We start from the raw sequence: 14,635 nt of genomic DNA on the forward strand, positions 1-14,635 counted from the left end.
ATAAGCAGCCCCAATTATTACACTGTTTCATGTCCCTTTAATAGCAGTGATGAATACAAAATGGTTCTTTTGAATCATCATTTTTTGAAGATAACCAGCCTAGACTGACTCACGTAAAATCGATCTGTTTCTTTAAATGCCTGTTGCAACACAATCCATTTCCAGTTCAGCTTCATGTGCAAATCATGAACTACCCTATTGACAATTTCATACTAGAAAATGGATTAAATCAATTGCCCAGAAAATGCACAATTTAAAGTATATCCAAACTGGATAGCAAATTACTTGTTTTTACAACTATAGGTACAATTACTACTTTTCTATTCTGTCTTGCAGTGCTTGTGTATTTCCCTATAGTTTCAACAGTATAAACTACTCAAATGGAATAGCATTCAGTATTGGCCTAACTCCAGCTCAACTGACATCAGCTGGAATCTTCTATGGAAGACACTGAGTGCTTTTGATAATCCTTCACCGTCACCTTCTGTCCTAAACAGTTGTATAAGGTTGCTGGGTACTGAGAAAAAGGCACAACGCCCCACTGGCTACATTTAGGCAAAGTGATATCTGCATGCACTTCTTGTGTCTGCACATCCTCTCTCCTTTTATCTCACATTGTCCATAAAGCACCCTGAGTTCAACTCTTATAACTGAAAGCGGTATACAGAGAGATGTACATTTATTTATAGATTTTAAGGTCAGAAGGGCCCATTATGATCATTTAGTCTGACCCCCAGCATAACACAAGCCATAGAACATAAAACTTCTTTTATAACAAATTTTATTTCAGAATTTTGAAAGCTGGAGGAGGCTTGGTCAGGCTTAGCTGGAATTTTGTGTGCCCACAACACACCATAAAGAAAATGACGTGTCCGTTCTGTTGGCATTGACAATCACCTGTTTTATGGGCGTCAGCATGATGTATTTACAAAGCTTTTTGGCTAGCCATCTGCACTATGTCAAATTGATGACATTTTAAAAGCCCCTGTTATTCTTACCCAAAATACAAGAAGAGTGTGTGAAGGGTCCATCACTGGAATACAGACCATATGTGCCCAAGTAAGGGGAAACCACCTTCTGTATCAGGGATTCCAGTTTCAAATAGTCTTCAGTCACTCCCTTAGATTCGTGAACCCCCTGAAAGAAAGAGCAAAACTGAAGATTAATATTGTCTCCCAAGTCTCAAGATCAAATTGCTCACAAAAGCAGAGAGCTAGCAGGTATTCTGATTACATTATATGCCAAAAGTACACATGCTGTATTACATTGGTTTATTTTATGGTTATTATTTGTATTGCAGTAGTGTGTGGGGAGCTCAATCATACACCAGAGCCCCTTTGTGCTGGGCACTTGTACAAACACATAACAAAAAGGCTGCTGCCAGGAGCCTACAGTCTAAGGGCTTGTCTACATTACCCGCTGGATCGACGGGCAGAAATTGATCCAGCGGGGGTCGATTTATCACATCTTGTCTAGTGCGATAAATCGACCACAGAGCACTCTCCCGTCGACTCTGGGACTCCAGTACTCCACCAGAGTGAGAAGCGGAGTCGACGGGGGACGAGTTATTCACGTAGCTGAAGTTGCATAACTTAGATCGATTCCCCGCCAGTGTAGACCAGGCCTTAGGGTATGTATAGCTACACTGCAACCGGGAGGTGTGATTGCAGGACTTGCAGACCTACCTGAGCTAGCTTTGATTCAAACTAGCTTCAGTAATAATAGCAGTGAAACTGCGGCTGCACAGACTAGCCCCACCCGTCTAGGACTCTGGTTACATACTCAAGTGGCATCGTCTGTGCTTTCTAAGACCTAATCTACATTTGCAGTGGCGTGTAGGCTACACATAGCTATATGCTGCAGTGAGGGGCAGGCTGCATTCACACTCACTGGAGACTGTAGCTACACGTGGCAGTGAAAGGCTCTCCATGGCTGGAGCCTTTCCACACTGTCTCCCCCTGCCAGAGCCTTCCTTGCTGACAGAGACTTTCTCTGCGGTGGGGAAAGGCTCCATCAGCAAGGAGGCAGCGGGATGCTATGCTACTAAAAACAGCAGTGTAAATGAGGGAGACAGGGCTTGGGTTTGTAGAGAGCCATGTAAGATACATACCCTGGGAATCAGGAATGGAGGGCGCTCTACTTTGTCCATCTAATCAGCACCTCACCATTCATACTGTCATTTATTCCCATGCCAGTTAGGCGTGCAATGTCTGTACTCCACACACTGCCACAGACCCTCTCCTAGGTGAGCAAAGGTTTACGGATTCTAAACAAGGGCCCAAACCTACGTGGTTGCAGAGCATCTCGTAAAAGATGTCTGATGCCCTCAAAATTTGTAACACTCACTGATAGCTTCACATACTGCAAATATTGCACCAAAATTCATACATCAGGGTTTTGACAAACTAGCTGATGCATTTGTTACATGGGAGTTCTGACTCTACAGCCACTGGCTTCAATGGGAGCTGCTCACATTCTGCAGTTTGAGAATCAGACCTATAGTCTCTCAGAAACCAAGGCTGAAGAACAGACACTGTGGATCATGATTAAAACTGTCACTGTATTTTTTTTTTAAATTGTGACCTACAAGCACCAACTGACTGAATGCTTAGTAAACCCTTGGAGATGCTGCTTGAGTGGCCAGTACCACAAGGTGTCCCTGTCATCTAAAGCAATACAAACAGGAATGTGACGCCTAAGACAAAAAAGTAAAACACAGAACCTGTTAAAATACATAGTCAAAGATTTTTATGATTTTCATCAAAAATACTTGTAAGAAAGTGTTGTTTCTAGTCTTCCACGCACTTCCCCTTCCCCCAAATCTTGTTACTGTTGAGGCAAAACTCCCATTCAAGTCAGTCAGGCTGAAATTTACATCTGTGGCAGAGGCTTTGTGCAGAAAGGTGAATTTCACTCTTAGCTCTTGACCTTACAACTACATCTGTGTGGAGGCCCACTCCCTGACTTCATTGGGGTTCCACATGGGCATAGGGTTGTGCCCACACAGATCTCATGGCAGGATCGAGGTCTTCTAGCATAAACTTTTAAGCCAATGCAAGTTTTGCCTGAGTAAAGATTTCAGTAACCCTGAAATAATCATAAAAACATCAACAAAAAGTGTTCTCAAAGGAAAACAAGGAAACAAAAACATGCAGATTGAACTATTAACTCTGAATAAATTACCCGTGGTTCTCAAACTGTGCATCGGGATCCCAAAGTGGGTCGCGACCCCGTTTTAATGGGGTCGTCAGGGCTGGTATTAAACTTGCTGGGGCCGGGAGCTGAAGATGAAGCCCGAGCCCCACCACCTGGGGCTGAAGCCAAAGCCCAAAAGCTTCAGCCTTGGTGATGGTGCTCAGTTTACAGGCCCCACACCCGGGACTGAAGCTCTTTCGTTCAACCCCCGCCCCCCCCGAGCCAGGTGGCGGGGCTGGGGCGGGCTCAGGCTTTGGTCCCCGCTTGTGGGGTCATGGAGTAATTTTTGTTGTCAGAAGGGGGTCATGGAGCAATGAAGTTTGAGAACTCCCAAATTACACAATGGATACTCTTTCTTGTTCATGAAATGATCCCCCATTTTTGTAGATGTATTTGTTATCTGTCAATATTCAACAAATAGCTTCTGAGAACAAATTTCAGCCTGTAAAAATGTCTGTGAATGGTTCACTTCAACTCTGCTATTTGTACTGTGTGATTAATAACTGAAGTCACATGGTATTACCTCTGCTCCCTGACTGGATGATTGAAAGTTTTTAAATGGAAAATAATAAATGACGACTAATCAAGAGCAAATAGGGCTGCATCCCTATTCAGTGGGTTTTAGAGAAGGCCCATAAAGAATAAACTTCTGAGATGAATTTCTCGTTAAATATCCAGTCGGGCTAAATTCTGTGAAGCTATCAGGATTCAGAGTCATTTTACTAACTACAACAGAGTCCACCAGCAATCTGAAAACTCATAATGTGACCTCATGAGTAACATCAGAATGAACTCATCATGTACATTTGCAAATCTCTTTTTTACACTATTCAACCAATTATGTGGATATCTGAGCAGACAGAAAATAAGAGGAAAAACACTCAAAAAGCTATAATGAGAGAGAGGGGAACACCACAAACATTAGGTTAGGTATCATGAAAACTTTCTGACTACAAGGCTAGGTAAGCACTGGAACAGGTTACCAAGGGAGGTTGTGGAATCTCCATCACTGGAAGTTTTAAAGAACAGATTGGACAAATACCTGTCAGGGATGGTCTAGGTCAGTGACTCTCAACCTTTCCAGACTACTCTACCTCTTTCAGGGATCTGATTTGTCTTCTGAACCCCAAGTTTCACCTCACTTAAAAACTACTTGCTTACAAAATCAGACATAAAAATACAAAAGTGTCACAGCACACTTACTGAAAAATTGCTGACTTTATCATATTTACCATCTAATTATAAAATAAATCAATTGGAATATAAATATTGTACTTACATTTCAGTGTGTAGTATACAGAGCAGTATAAACAAATCATTGTCTGTATGAAATTATAGTTTGTACTGACTTGGCTAGTACTTTTTTATGTAGCCTGTTGTAAAACTAGGCAAATAGCTAGATGAGTTGATATAACCCCGGAAGACCTCTAAGTAGCCTGGTTGAGAACTACTGCTCCAAAGCACTTTCAACCCCTCCAAGCTTGGTATCGTCCACACATTTTAAAAGTGTACTCTCTATGCCATTATCTAAATCACTGATGAAGATATTGAACAGAACTGAACCCAGAACCGATCCCTGCAGGACCCCACTCATTATGCCCTTCCAGCTTGATGGTAAACCACTGATAACTACTCTCTGGGAATGGTTTTCCAACCAGTCATATGCACCCACCTTATAGTAGTTTGTTTATGAGACGATCATGCAAGACAGTATCAAAAGTCTTACTAAAGTCAAGATATACCACATCTACAACTTCCTCCTGTCCACAAGACTTGCTACCCTGTCAACAGAAAACTATTTGGTTGGTTTGACACAATTTGTTCTTGACAAATCCATCCTGTTACTTATCACCTTATTATCTTCTAGATGTTTGCAAATTGATTGTTTAGGTTGTCCTTATTTCCCTTTTAATAGATGGACACTATATTTGCCCTTTTCCAGTCCTCTGGAATCTCTGCCGTCTTCCATGACTTTTTGAAGATAATCGCTAATGGCTCAGATATCTCCTCAGTACCTCCTGAGTAGGAGCTGACTGAGGAGGTATCTGAGCCATTAGCAATTATTCTCCAATCCTGGGGGAGAGTAGCAGCCCTACAACTCTGTCATAGCACTGCTACTCTCCCCTGGGATTGGAGAAGGATTCTGCCTGCTGTTGTAAAAAGCACTTGAAAAATATCAGTTCACTAGTACTATGAGATCTTCTCTCCTCCCACAAGCCCTTTCACAACAGTATCTGACAGTTCAATTTCACCGCCAGTTCAGTCACAAAGTTCCTTCTTTCACTTGCAAGAACTAGAAGGACATTAATCTCCAGCCCTCATTTTTACTTTAGTTTATTTGCATCCCCACTTTTCAAGCATGGAGACCTCAAAGTGCCGTTACCTTTGAATGAGGTTAAAACTCCAGCTGTTTACATAGGCAGCAATTAGTCTTAGCCCTCAGCTCTGTATTCAGTCGTCAGACATTTTTCAATACTTTTTGAATAGCCAAAGAGCATCTGGCTCCCTCTGGAGATGTGATGACTTTTCTTTTATTTTGTCTCTTGGCACAAATACATTGTTACCACCTGCAGGATCCTTCCTTCCCAAACTATTGTTACAGAACTTCCTGAATTCTCTGAGAGGGGATTGTGCCTTTAGAGATTAAATAGCAGACTATATATACACTATTTTCCGTGGTGCAATTTGTATGTAGCCTCTCTCAATACCAGAAGTATGATGGACTTCAGGCTATACGATGAATTCGTAAAACTATTTATTTTTGGTGTGTGAAAAAGTGCCAGATTGAATGCTCCAGAGCCCTGTATTTATCCAAAGAACAGGCACAGCACCATGCATAAGCATGTGCCCTGGACCACCAATATACCTGTATGTGTTGGAGGGAACCTCCTCAATGTGAGAGGGGGTGTTGCAGTATCCATGTGTGTGGGGATGAGTTGTCCCTGAACTAGAGCCTGATTAAGCCACATGCGGTGAGGAGTCATTTTTGAGCTAGGCTGCAGCCAATCCACAAGCTAAGAGCTGGTCTGGTGACTCTCAGGACAGATACACAAGCCTCAAAGGAGAAACAGCAGCTCAGTCTGCACAGCATCACTTCATAACTTTGAACTCTCCCCTGCCTGACAGTGGAGACAGACTCCACAGGTTTTAGCCTGCTCTAGCCTAGCTCCCAGCCCTACTTTTGCTTTCCTGCTCCTGAGTATGTCTCCAGTTTCTGTTCTGGCTGCCACCACACTGACCACTAGGCAAGGCTTCCACTGCTCCAACCACTAGACCAGACCCTCCATCTCTTGCTTTCCGACACCATGGTACTTTCAGGCCTCTCTGAGTCTGCCAACAAGGCTTGCAATTACTGTCAGTTGGTCAGGTGGGTGAGGTAATATCTTTTATTGGACCAACTTCTGTTGCATACAGTTGGTCAGGTGACATTTGTCCACTGAAAACTGTCTGCAGAGGACCCAACTCATTTCATAAGGGTCACCTAAACACAAGATCCTCAGTCTCACTCTGGCACCTGAGGAGGCAAGTGGCTGAGCCATCTCTGTGCTGATCCTTGTGGCTTCTAGGGGACAGCTGGCTGTTTTAAATTGTTTAACCTTCTGGAAAAACTATGAATACCAACAATTTCCTCTGGCTTTTGTAGTGGGCTGAAGGTTGGAGGGATTTGGTTTATATTTAGTTATATGTGGGGAAGTCCATATTGTATATTTTAATGTCTGGATAGGTGACCACAGTATAGATCTATAGTCAGTGTACTCTCAGCTGATCCACTGAAACAGGTAATGTATCCATTTGACTATGCATGTTCTTATCCTGGACATTGAGCCATGTCTGGGGTCCTTTACTTCCAGAGATAAGTTACACTTGTCTTACTAATATACGTGGGGAAATGAAAATCCAGACACCTAACTCCTAGAATATTCAAGAGAGAGAGCCCAACAAAATGTTGAAACCACCAGCTCAAGACTGCAAAAACCTGCTAAGGAGTTGCATTGCTGGTGCCAGTAAAGGGTACTGAGAGGGAGGATAGATGGTCTTCTAGTTAAAGCACAGAACCAGGGCTCAGATTCAATCCCGGGCTCTGCTACAGACTTCCTTTGTGACCTTGGGCAATCAATGGATCTCTTGTTGCCTCAGTTCCTCATCTGTAAAATGGAATAAGACTAACTTTCTCCCACCCTTTATCTGTCTTGTCTGTTTAGATTGCAAGCTCTTCTTCACAACAGAGTCTGTCTCACACTGTGTATTTGTATCATGCCTAGAACAACAGGACCCATCGTGGTTTGGATCTCTAAGCACGACTGAAATAAAAAGAATGAACAATATTAAATATCCTGTGCAGCCTGATGTCTACAGCCTTCCAGGGGGGCACACAGGAGACGAGGGGAGAGAGCAGGCAAAGGCACCTCAATGAAGTCACTTCTTTGAGGAGAATGGAAATACCACGTGTGAAGAACATTCTCTTCTTTTAAATGAAGTGTGTATAGTGCAGTTTATATAGATATGTTGATGTCTGCTGTTAATTCTGAGTTGACTAAAAACTGTGTTAGCAGTATTGTCCACCCCAAGCACTGAAAAATCTTGAGTCAGACCCTCCTTGTCCCCAATATCAAGAGATGAAAAAACCTTCATGATTTTTAAGCCAAATGATATATTTGGGGTTTTTTTTCTTCCCTTCTGAGTTTTTAGCTTTTAGGGTACATTTGGGCCACACTTTCAAGAGAGCTAGAACCTTACTATTTTATATGTTTGAAAACTGAGATTCTCATGTAATGACTTGACTCCAGGAGCTTGGGGTTCAAGAAAACATCAAATATTACAACACTCATGATAAAATCATGAAAGTTGGCAACGTGGTGAGAATCTCTTATATTTATATTTAGCAATTTCCAAACAGTGAGATCTCAGAGTGCTTTGCAGAGATTGCTACATACTGGAATGGCTTCAGGCAGCATTGAAACGCAACTACCTCTGGGACAGGGAGCAGCGGCTGTGTAACAGCACAAAGCAACAAAGGAGAACAGTTTACGACAGAAAGTGAAGAGGAGACAGATCTTCTGTGGGTGTAAATTGTCATAGCTACAGTTTACACCAGTGGAGTATCAGCCCACAGGTATCTAACTGTAAATGGAGGGGGAATCTAGTTAGGCAAGATGCAATAATCCAGATTGCGGTTTGGTTAGTAACACTGCAGGTTCACAAGCTTTCTTTTGCAAAAAATTCAGAGCACTCTCCAATGACCACAATGGTCACAACAGCAGTTTTACATCTCACCTACGAGTCCAACTCCTATTTAAGTCCTACTGAAACCTATCCCTGCTTAGCTTTTGAGAGCTGACAAGATCACAGCCCAGAAGTGGTATGGCTGCAGGCATGTACTACAGCATGCAGTAGGCTAGTTTAAGACATAAGAAAAACCGTGATGAGAGGTCTTCCATAATCCCATTAGATCAGATGATGTCTCTGAACTCTCTTTGCTTTATTACTGAAATATCAGGCAACTGCTGTGTTCACAGTGCCTCTCAGCATGGTTTAATATTCACCAAAATAACCAGGTATGGTATACGTTTCTGGTTCTTAAGAGTACGTACCTGGATTGGCATCTTTTAATTCTTCCAGCTACCATGTTATGCCATGCTGTGTATCACATCAATGCATGAGAATAAAACAAAAGATAGATCCTGATGCTAAAAACTGGCCTGCTTTATCCAGTGGGCAATAATATTACAGGCTGGTGCTCCATGCATTAGAGAGAGAGACTAAAATGCTGATCATCATCAGTAAAACAGTAGCTTTGATCTGCTCTTTAATGCAGTATTTGCTCTGCAACTATGCAAACATCTTTCTTTAAAACATAATTGTTACTTTTCATGAACCCAGTCTCATTTATCTGGAGAGTTTTGTGCTTCTTTGAGTGTAAGATGCATCTATTTAATTCCTTTCAAAGGTCTCTGTTTCTCAGTTTGAGGACCAAGATATTGTAATGTCATACAGAGGCAAACATGCTAAAATTTCTGAAGAAAAAGAGGGAGCATTCATACTGGGCCAAATCCTGATCTGCGTTACACCATTGTGAAATCCAAAAGTAATTCTGGCATCTTCAGTGGGATTACTCTGATAAACTCAGGTCAGATTCTCAATCATCTTTTGAAGGATGGATGATGGAGATTTAATTCCTGAAGATATGGATGATACTGAAAGTGGAAAAGATCTGTACTCAGCATCAAGGAAAGAGTCACATCTTTCAAAGTTTAATAACATTATCAAAATCCATACTTCACTACTTTAGATTAAATCATTAATTGCACCTTCCCCAGAAGTTACAGAGAACTTTTTGTTATTTCTATTATGACAGGGCCTAGGGACCGCAACCGAGATCTGGGTCCCCATAAGCTAGGGGCTGTACAAACACCAAGTAAGAAAGAGACAGTCCCTGCCCCAGAGAGCCTGGCACGCTGCCCTGCAGCTGGGAGTATGTAAGCTGGGAGGCCAGGATGCTAAGGAGCCAGTAGCCTGGAGGAGCCTAGGAGATGACCAGGCAGATATCTGATGGAAAAACATTGTCAGAAAATTTCTGACCGGTTCTAGACATGATACACAAGCAGAGTGAACACGGTCATGGTTTGTGTCTCCCATGTTAGTGCCAAGATACTTATTCTCATTTTGTTTGGGTGTTTTTCAGTCTTTTGGGTGGGATTTTGTTGGGAGACAATTAACTAAACAGAGAGAAGGGAGAGAGGACACTGAAGGGAGGGAGGAAAAGCGTGTGGGAATAAGAGGAAGATGGGTGGAGTCACGGGAAGAGAAGAGACTGTGAGGGAGGAGACAAGAGGGGGGTGGAGCGAACAGCCAGTTAGCACCGTGGAGAAACTGTCCAGAGTAAGAACGGCAGACCCGTAGAACACAGTTAAGCATGGCTAGTGTGGCAGTTTGTGTGTCAACTGGTATAAATCCAGTGGATTAACTACCAACCATTGAGTTTATAAGAGTATATGAGGTCTTCATTTGCAAAACACAGAGGAAAGGAAAAGCAAATTATTTCTTTGGGAAGCACAACTACGATCAAAATCAACAGGAATTCACAGGCAGAAGGTAGAAACTGATCCATTTTAAAGAATTGAAAAAGCGACACATGGATTTACTACCATGGACTGTGTGAGTAAGTAAAGCTGGAGAATATAATGCGCAGATGTACTCAGAAGGGTGACCGAAGATTTAAGGATTTATTATGCTTGGTTTTAGATCTGTATAACGTCTAAGTTCTGAAACGGTCACAATTACAGCCCCGATTCAGGAAGGCATGTAAGCATGTGCCTAAATTCAAATGTGATCACAGGCTTAAATGCCTTCCTGAATTGGCCTAAGGTTCTTCTATAAATTTAGCTCTCTGTGTGTCCAATATGAAGAAGCTAGGCTCATTTAATGGTTTTGAACTACTATTTGAATAGTATTAAATAGTTTAAAGCAATTTTTATAGTAAAATAAAGGATATATGACTTGTAACTATGCCATGAACTTGATATTTATTAAATGGATTCTGTGATTTTTCATTAAAAAAAATCGAAGTCATGACTTTCCCTTATTTTTTACCATGGCAACCAACCAATCTTAATCAAGACATTTATTTCTACTTTTTTTTTTTTTTTTAAAAACTACGCAGTATTCCTTTATGTTTGTAAAAGGCCAGCTTCTGACACCCTGAATGACAATGGGTAGCACCTTACTTCTTGAGCAGTCCCGTCGAAATCTGTGGCATTACGCATGGAGTAAGGTGGTACTCAGCGTGAGGACTTGTCTACACTATTGCTTACGTCGATGTAACTTACATTGCTCAGGGGGGTGAAAAAGCAACTCCCTGAGCGCTGTAAGTTATATCGACTTATAGCACTGGCTACACTCTCATTGAGGTGGAGTAATTACTTCGAGGGTAGAGTGTCTCCTGGTGAAGACGTGCTGCGCCAATGTAGCACTGTAGTGAAGACAAGCCCTGAGTAAGGATGGCAGAATCCGACCATGTGTAACTGTATTGTAATTTTTGTTTACCTCTCTTTTCTCCATTCTTTCCCTACTCATTTCTTACTGTAAGAAAAAAACCTATTTAAATTACGAAACAAAGAAATTAAAAAGATGACCCAATAGCATCTCAGCTGCCAAAAGTGATGTGCTAGAAAAGAAGACTGTGAGACAAGTTCTTAGCTTCACCCAAGTTTCAATATTCCTAGTCAAGACAAAATGTGAGAAATAAACAATGTATGTGCCCCATCCCCAGCCCAGCAGGGAGGGGCTCAGGATGGGATTTTCAAGAGAGCCTAAGGGAATCAGGCATCATATTTCAATGGGAGCCAGGCACCTAATTTCCTTAGGCTCCTTTGAAAACCCCAGCCATAAAGTCTGCGTGGGGAAGGCATGCCTGGGAGTTGCCAATCACCTGGGGCTTGTGATTGGATGAAAGAAGGATGAAAGAAGACAGAGAGCTGTAGGCGGTGTTCTAGTGAGCACACACAGAATCTCTTCTCTGAGGGGAGCTGATCTGCGAAACCCTGCAGAGTGACAAAAAGGAAGATGGTTTATTTTATTGTGCACTATTTACTCTGTGTAAAAAGGGACCAGTTGTAGCTTTTCTTATCCAGTGGACAAGGGTTATGCTGTTTAACACCTGAGGAAAAGGGACTGCTACATCCCCTGAAAAAGGGGATTAATCATTATCTGTATTAGGGAACTTGTTTTATGAAGAGAGACAAAGGCCTAAGTATTTCCCTTGTGAGGGGAAGGCACTGGTGTTGTAAACCCACCCCCAAGAGTGTCAGCACTAACTAAAAGTACTGAGTGGTTCTGAGAAGTGGAGTTTGCTGCACCAGCCCCCATATGGTTCCCTTTTGTGAATTACTGCCTCAGTGAGCCAGGCCATTCCAAGCACGGGGATCCACAATGTGGATCATCTCATTGCACAGTCCTCATTTCACTCCTATTTGTCACTGCACAATATCCCTCCTCAAACAAATCCCCACACACAATTCGTTCTCTCCACCAAGCATAAAATCAAACCCTAGGCTCTATTCTCTCCTCACCACACATCGCTCTGTGCCTCCATAATCAATCCCCTCTATACTTCGGAATAAAAGTTTTTAGCCAGTGTGCCTCAGTATGATTAATATGCTTTGCTGCTTTCTTTTGAATGACCCCATAATAACCCACATCCTAAATGGGAGACCACTGTCTACTGCTCTTCACTCCACATACATAACTCAGTTACATCTGTCTAGGCCAAAACAAGGAAATATAAACAAGTGTCTCATCCCCCAACACTTCTCACCTAGCTCATGTTGTGCTTTTTTGGCTCAAGTAATGGAGCACAAAAGGTCCAAGCTTCACCTCAGATACTCCTCATAGGCATGGTATTGCCTGGGCAGATATATTGAAAGGAACAGTAAAAATCCTGATTCACTGACGCGGGGGCCTTTAGCATTAACAGGATACACTGATCAGAAACTGATGGACCCTAAAAATTAAGTGACAGCCACCATCTTGGCTAACACCGGGGACTGAACTGGGGATTGAATGTACCACTTGAACTAACAGCCAGGCTCTCAAAGTGAGAGCTGTGATAGATCCTCATCCTCTATGGCACACCTGAGTGAGATGCATAACACACACTGACCAGAATGTCTCCTTTCCCTTGCTCCTCCTGGCTTCGTCACACTAGTGCTCAGCTCTTGTCTGCCCCTCCACCCCCCACTCCTCACGTCTTGGGTCTCACCTTCCTAACCCCGCTGGCTACTTCCTGGGTTCCATCCACTAGCCCCTTGCTCATCCCAGCTACCTCGCACCACGTCTCAGCTCCTGGCTCCCCCTGATTTCCTGGCTTCTTTCCCAGGCTGCTTACACAGCTGCTCCTTGGATCCTCCCTCAACCCCACACTGAGGTTTATTAATGTTTATTAATGAAAATATTAGTGAAGCACTTTTAAATTTCAAACGGTCATGGCTGATCAATAACAACTAACTTTTTGGCTTATATTTATAAAGGGACATCATTTCCTAAAAGTGTCCTGTAGTCTTGTATTCACATCTTGGTCCAAAGAGGACTCTTCAGTCAGTCACCCTCACTTGCCTTTTAAACAAACTATTAAATGACTATTTTAATTACATATTGTACCAAGGACCAGCAGCTCTGGACTAAAGCTCTGTTATTACAGTATCCTCCAATCACTGGGCATCAATAGGTTGCACGTTTAGATGCACTGATGTGTACATTAGCCATTGATTAAGTATTTATAGGACTCTTACTTGAACTTTTAATGTTTTAGTTGACTACAGAGTTTTTACAAGAAAGCACCGGCAAAAGGAGATGGTCTCAGATTTCAACAATGACCAACTGCCAGATACATTTTTAATAAACTGAAAGGACATTTTTTGAAATGGCCTTTTACCAGATCCATTTGGGCAAAGCAAGCAGGAATTCCAACGGCAGGCTCTCAGTCTCGTCACAGGAGGATGTGAAAGATGGCTAAGAATGCAGTGTATTTCGTAATGCTTTGAAGAATGCCCATTGCAGATCCATCACAGGTGAAAAGAAGCTGAAGCAGAGGAGAATCATATCCCAGGTACCTGACGACTCTCAGCTAAAGCTCAGAGAAACAATGGGACCAAAAGCCAGGCTTTCCATTATTTAAGTCAATATAGCAATCATGACTATTGGTGGATTGACAGCCCTGGAGAACAAAGTCCTGTCATAGAACAACAGGTTGCAACAGCGCATGCTTCACCTCACACTACTCCTGTCAACAGGCCTCACTCCTGCCCTGGAGAGGATCCACGTCTAGGCATGAAAAGATTACTCACCCTTCAGTGCTTGATCTCCATCTTGATCCTGCCACTGAGGGGCTCAGTCTTACAGACTGTTGAAATTAATGGGACTATGTGATAGAGGAAGAAAATACTAGGTCGGGAATGTTTGCAGGATCAGGCCCAAATACACAAATTAGTGCCACCAGCTTTAACAACTTTCAGTCTACAACCATCCTGCACCAGATTTCAACAGTTGCCCTAGAAGTGACTAGTAACAGGATACAGAAGAAACAACGAGGAGTCCTTGTGGCACCTTAGAGACTAACAAATTTATTTGGGTATAAGCTTTTGTAGGCTAAAACCCACTTCATCAGATGCATGGAGTGAAAAATACAGTAAGCAGGTATAAATATACAGCACATGAAAAGATGGGAGTTGCCTTACCAAGTGGGCCACATCCACCCTAATTGAATTGGCCTCGTTAGCACTGACCCCCCACTTGGTAAGGCAGGGACTCCATATTGTTTTTGCTGATACAGACTAACATTGCTATCTCCTGAGTTAGCTAGTCCCCTATCTTGCCTTAAACACCTAGGAAAGAAGGTAAGGAAGATAAGTACTTCCTGCCTTACATAGGTTTTAAAGGCAGCAGA

At 42.5% G+C, this 14,635-nt stretch overlaps 1 protein-coding gene across 3 annotated transcripts in view; it reads right to left on the reverse strand.

Moving 5' to 3' along the window:
• Nucleotides 1–14,635, reverse strand: part of PRR5 (proline rich 5) — a 129,575-nt gene that overhangs the window by 3,674 nt on the left and 111,266 nt on the right. For all 3 annotated transcript variants that reach the window (XM_084641910.1, XM_084641908.1, XM_084641909.1), the window contains exon 9: nucleotides 999–1,137. In XM_084641910.1, coding sequence (XP_084498036.1) covers nucleotides 999–1,137 — 139 coding nt within the window. The remainder of the gene's footprint in view (nucleotides 1–998; nucleotides 1,138–14,635) is intronic.

This window comes from Lepidochelys olivacea (genome assembly GCF_965140295.1).
Source record: "Lepidochelys olivacea isolate rLepOli2 genome assembly, chromosome: 1".
Taxonomy (NCBI): Eukaryota; Metazoa; Chordata; order Testudines; family Cheloniidae; genus Lepidochelys; species Lepidochelys olivacea.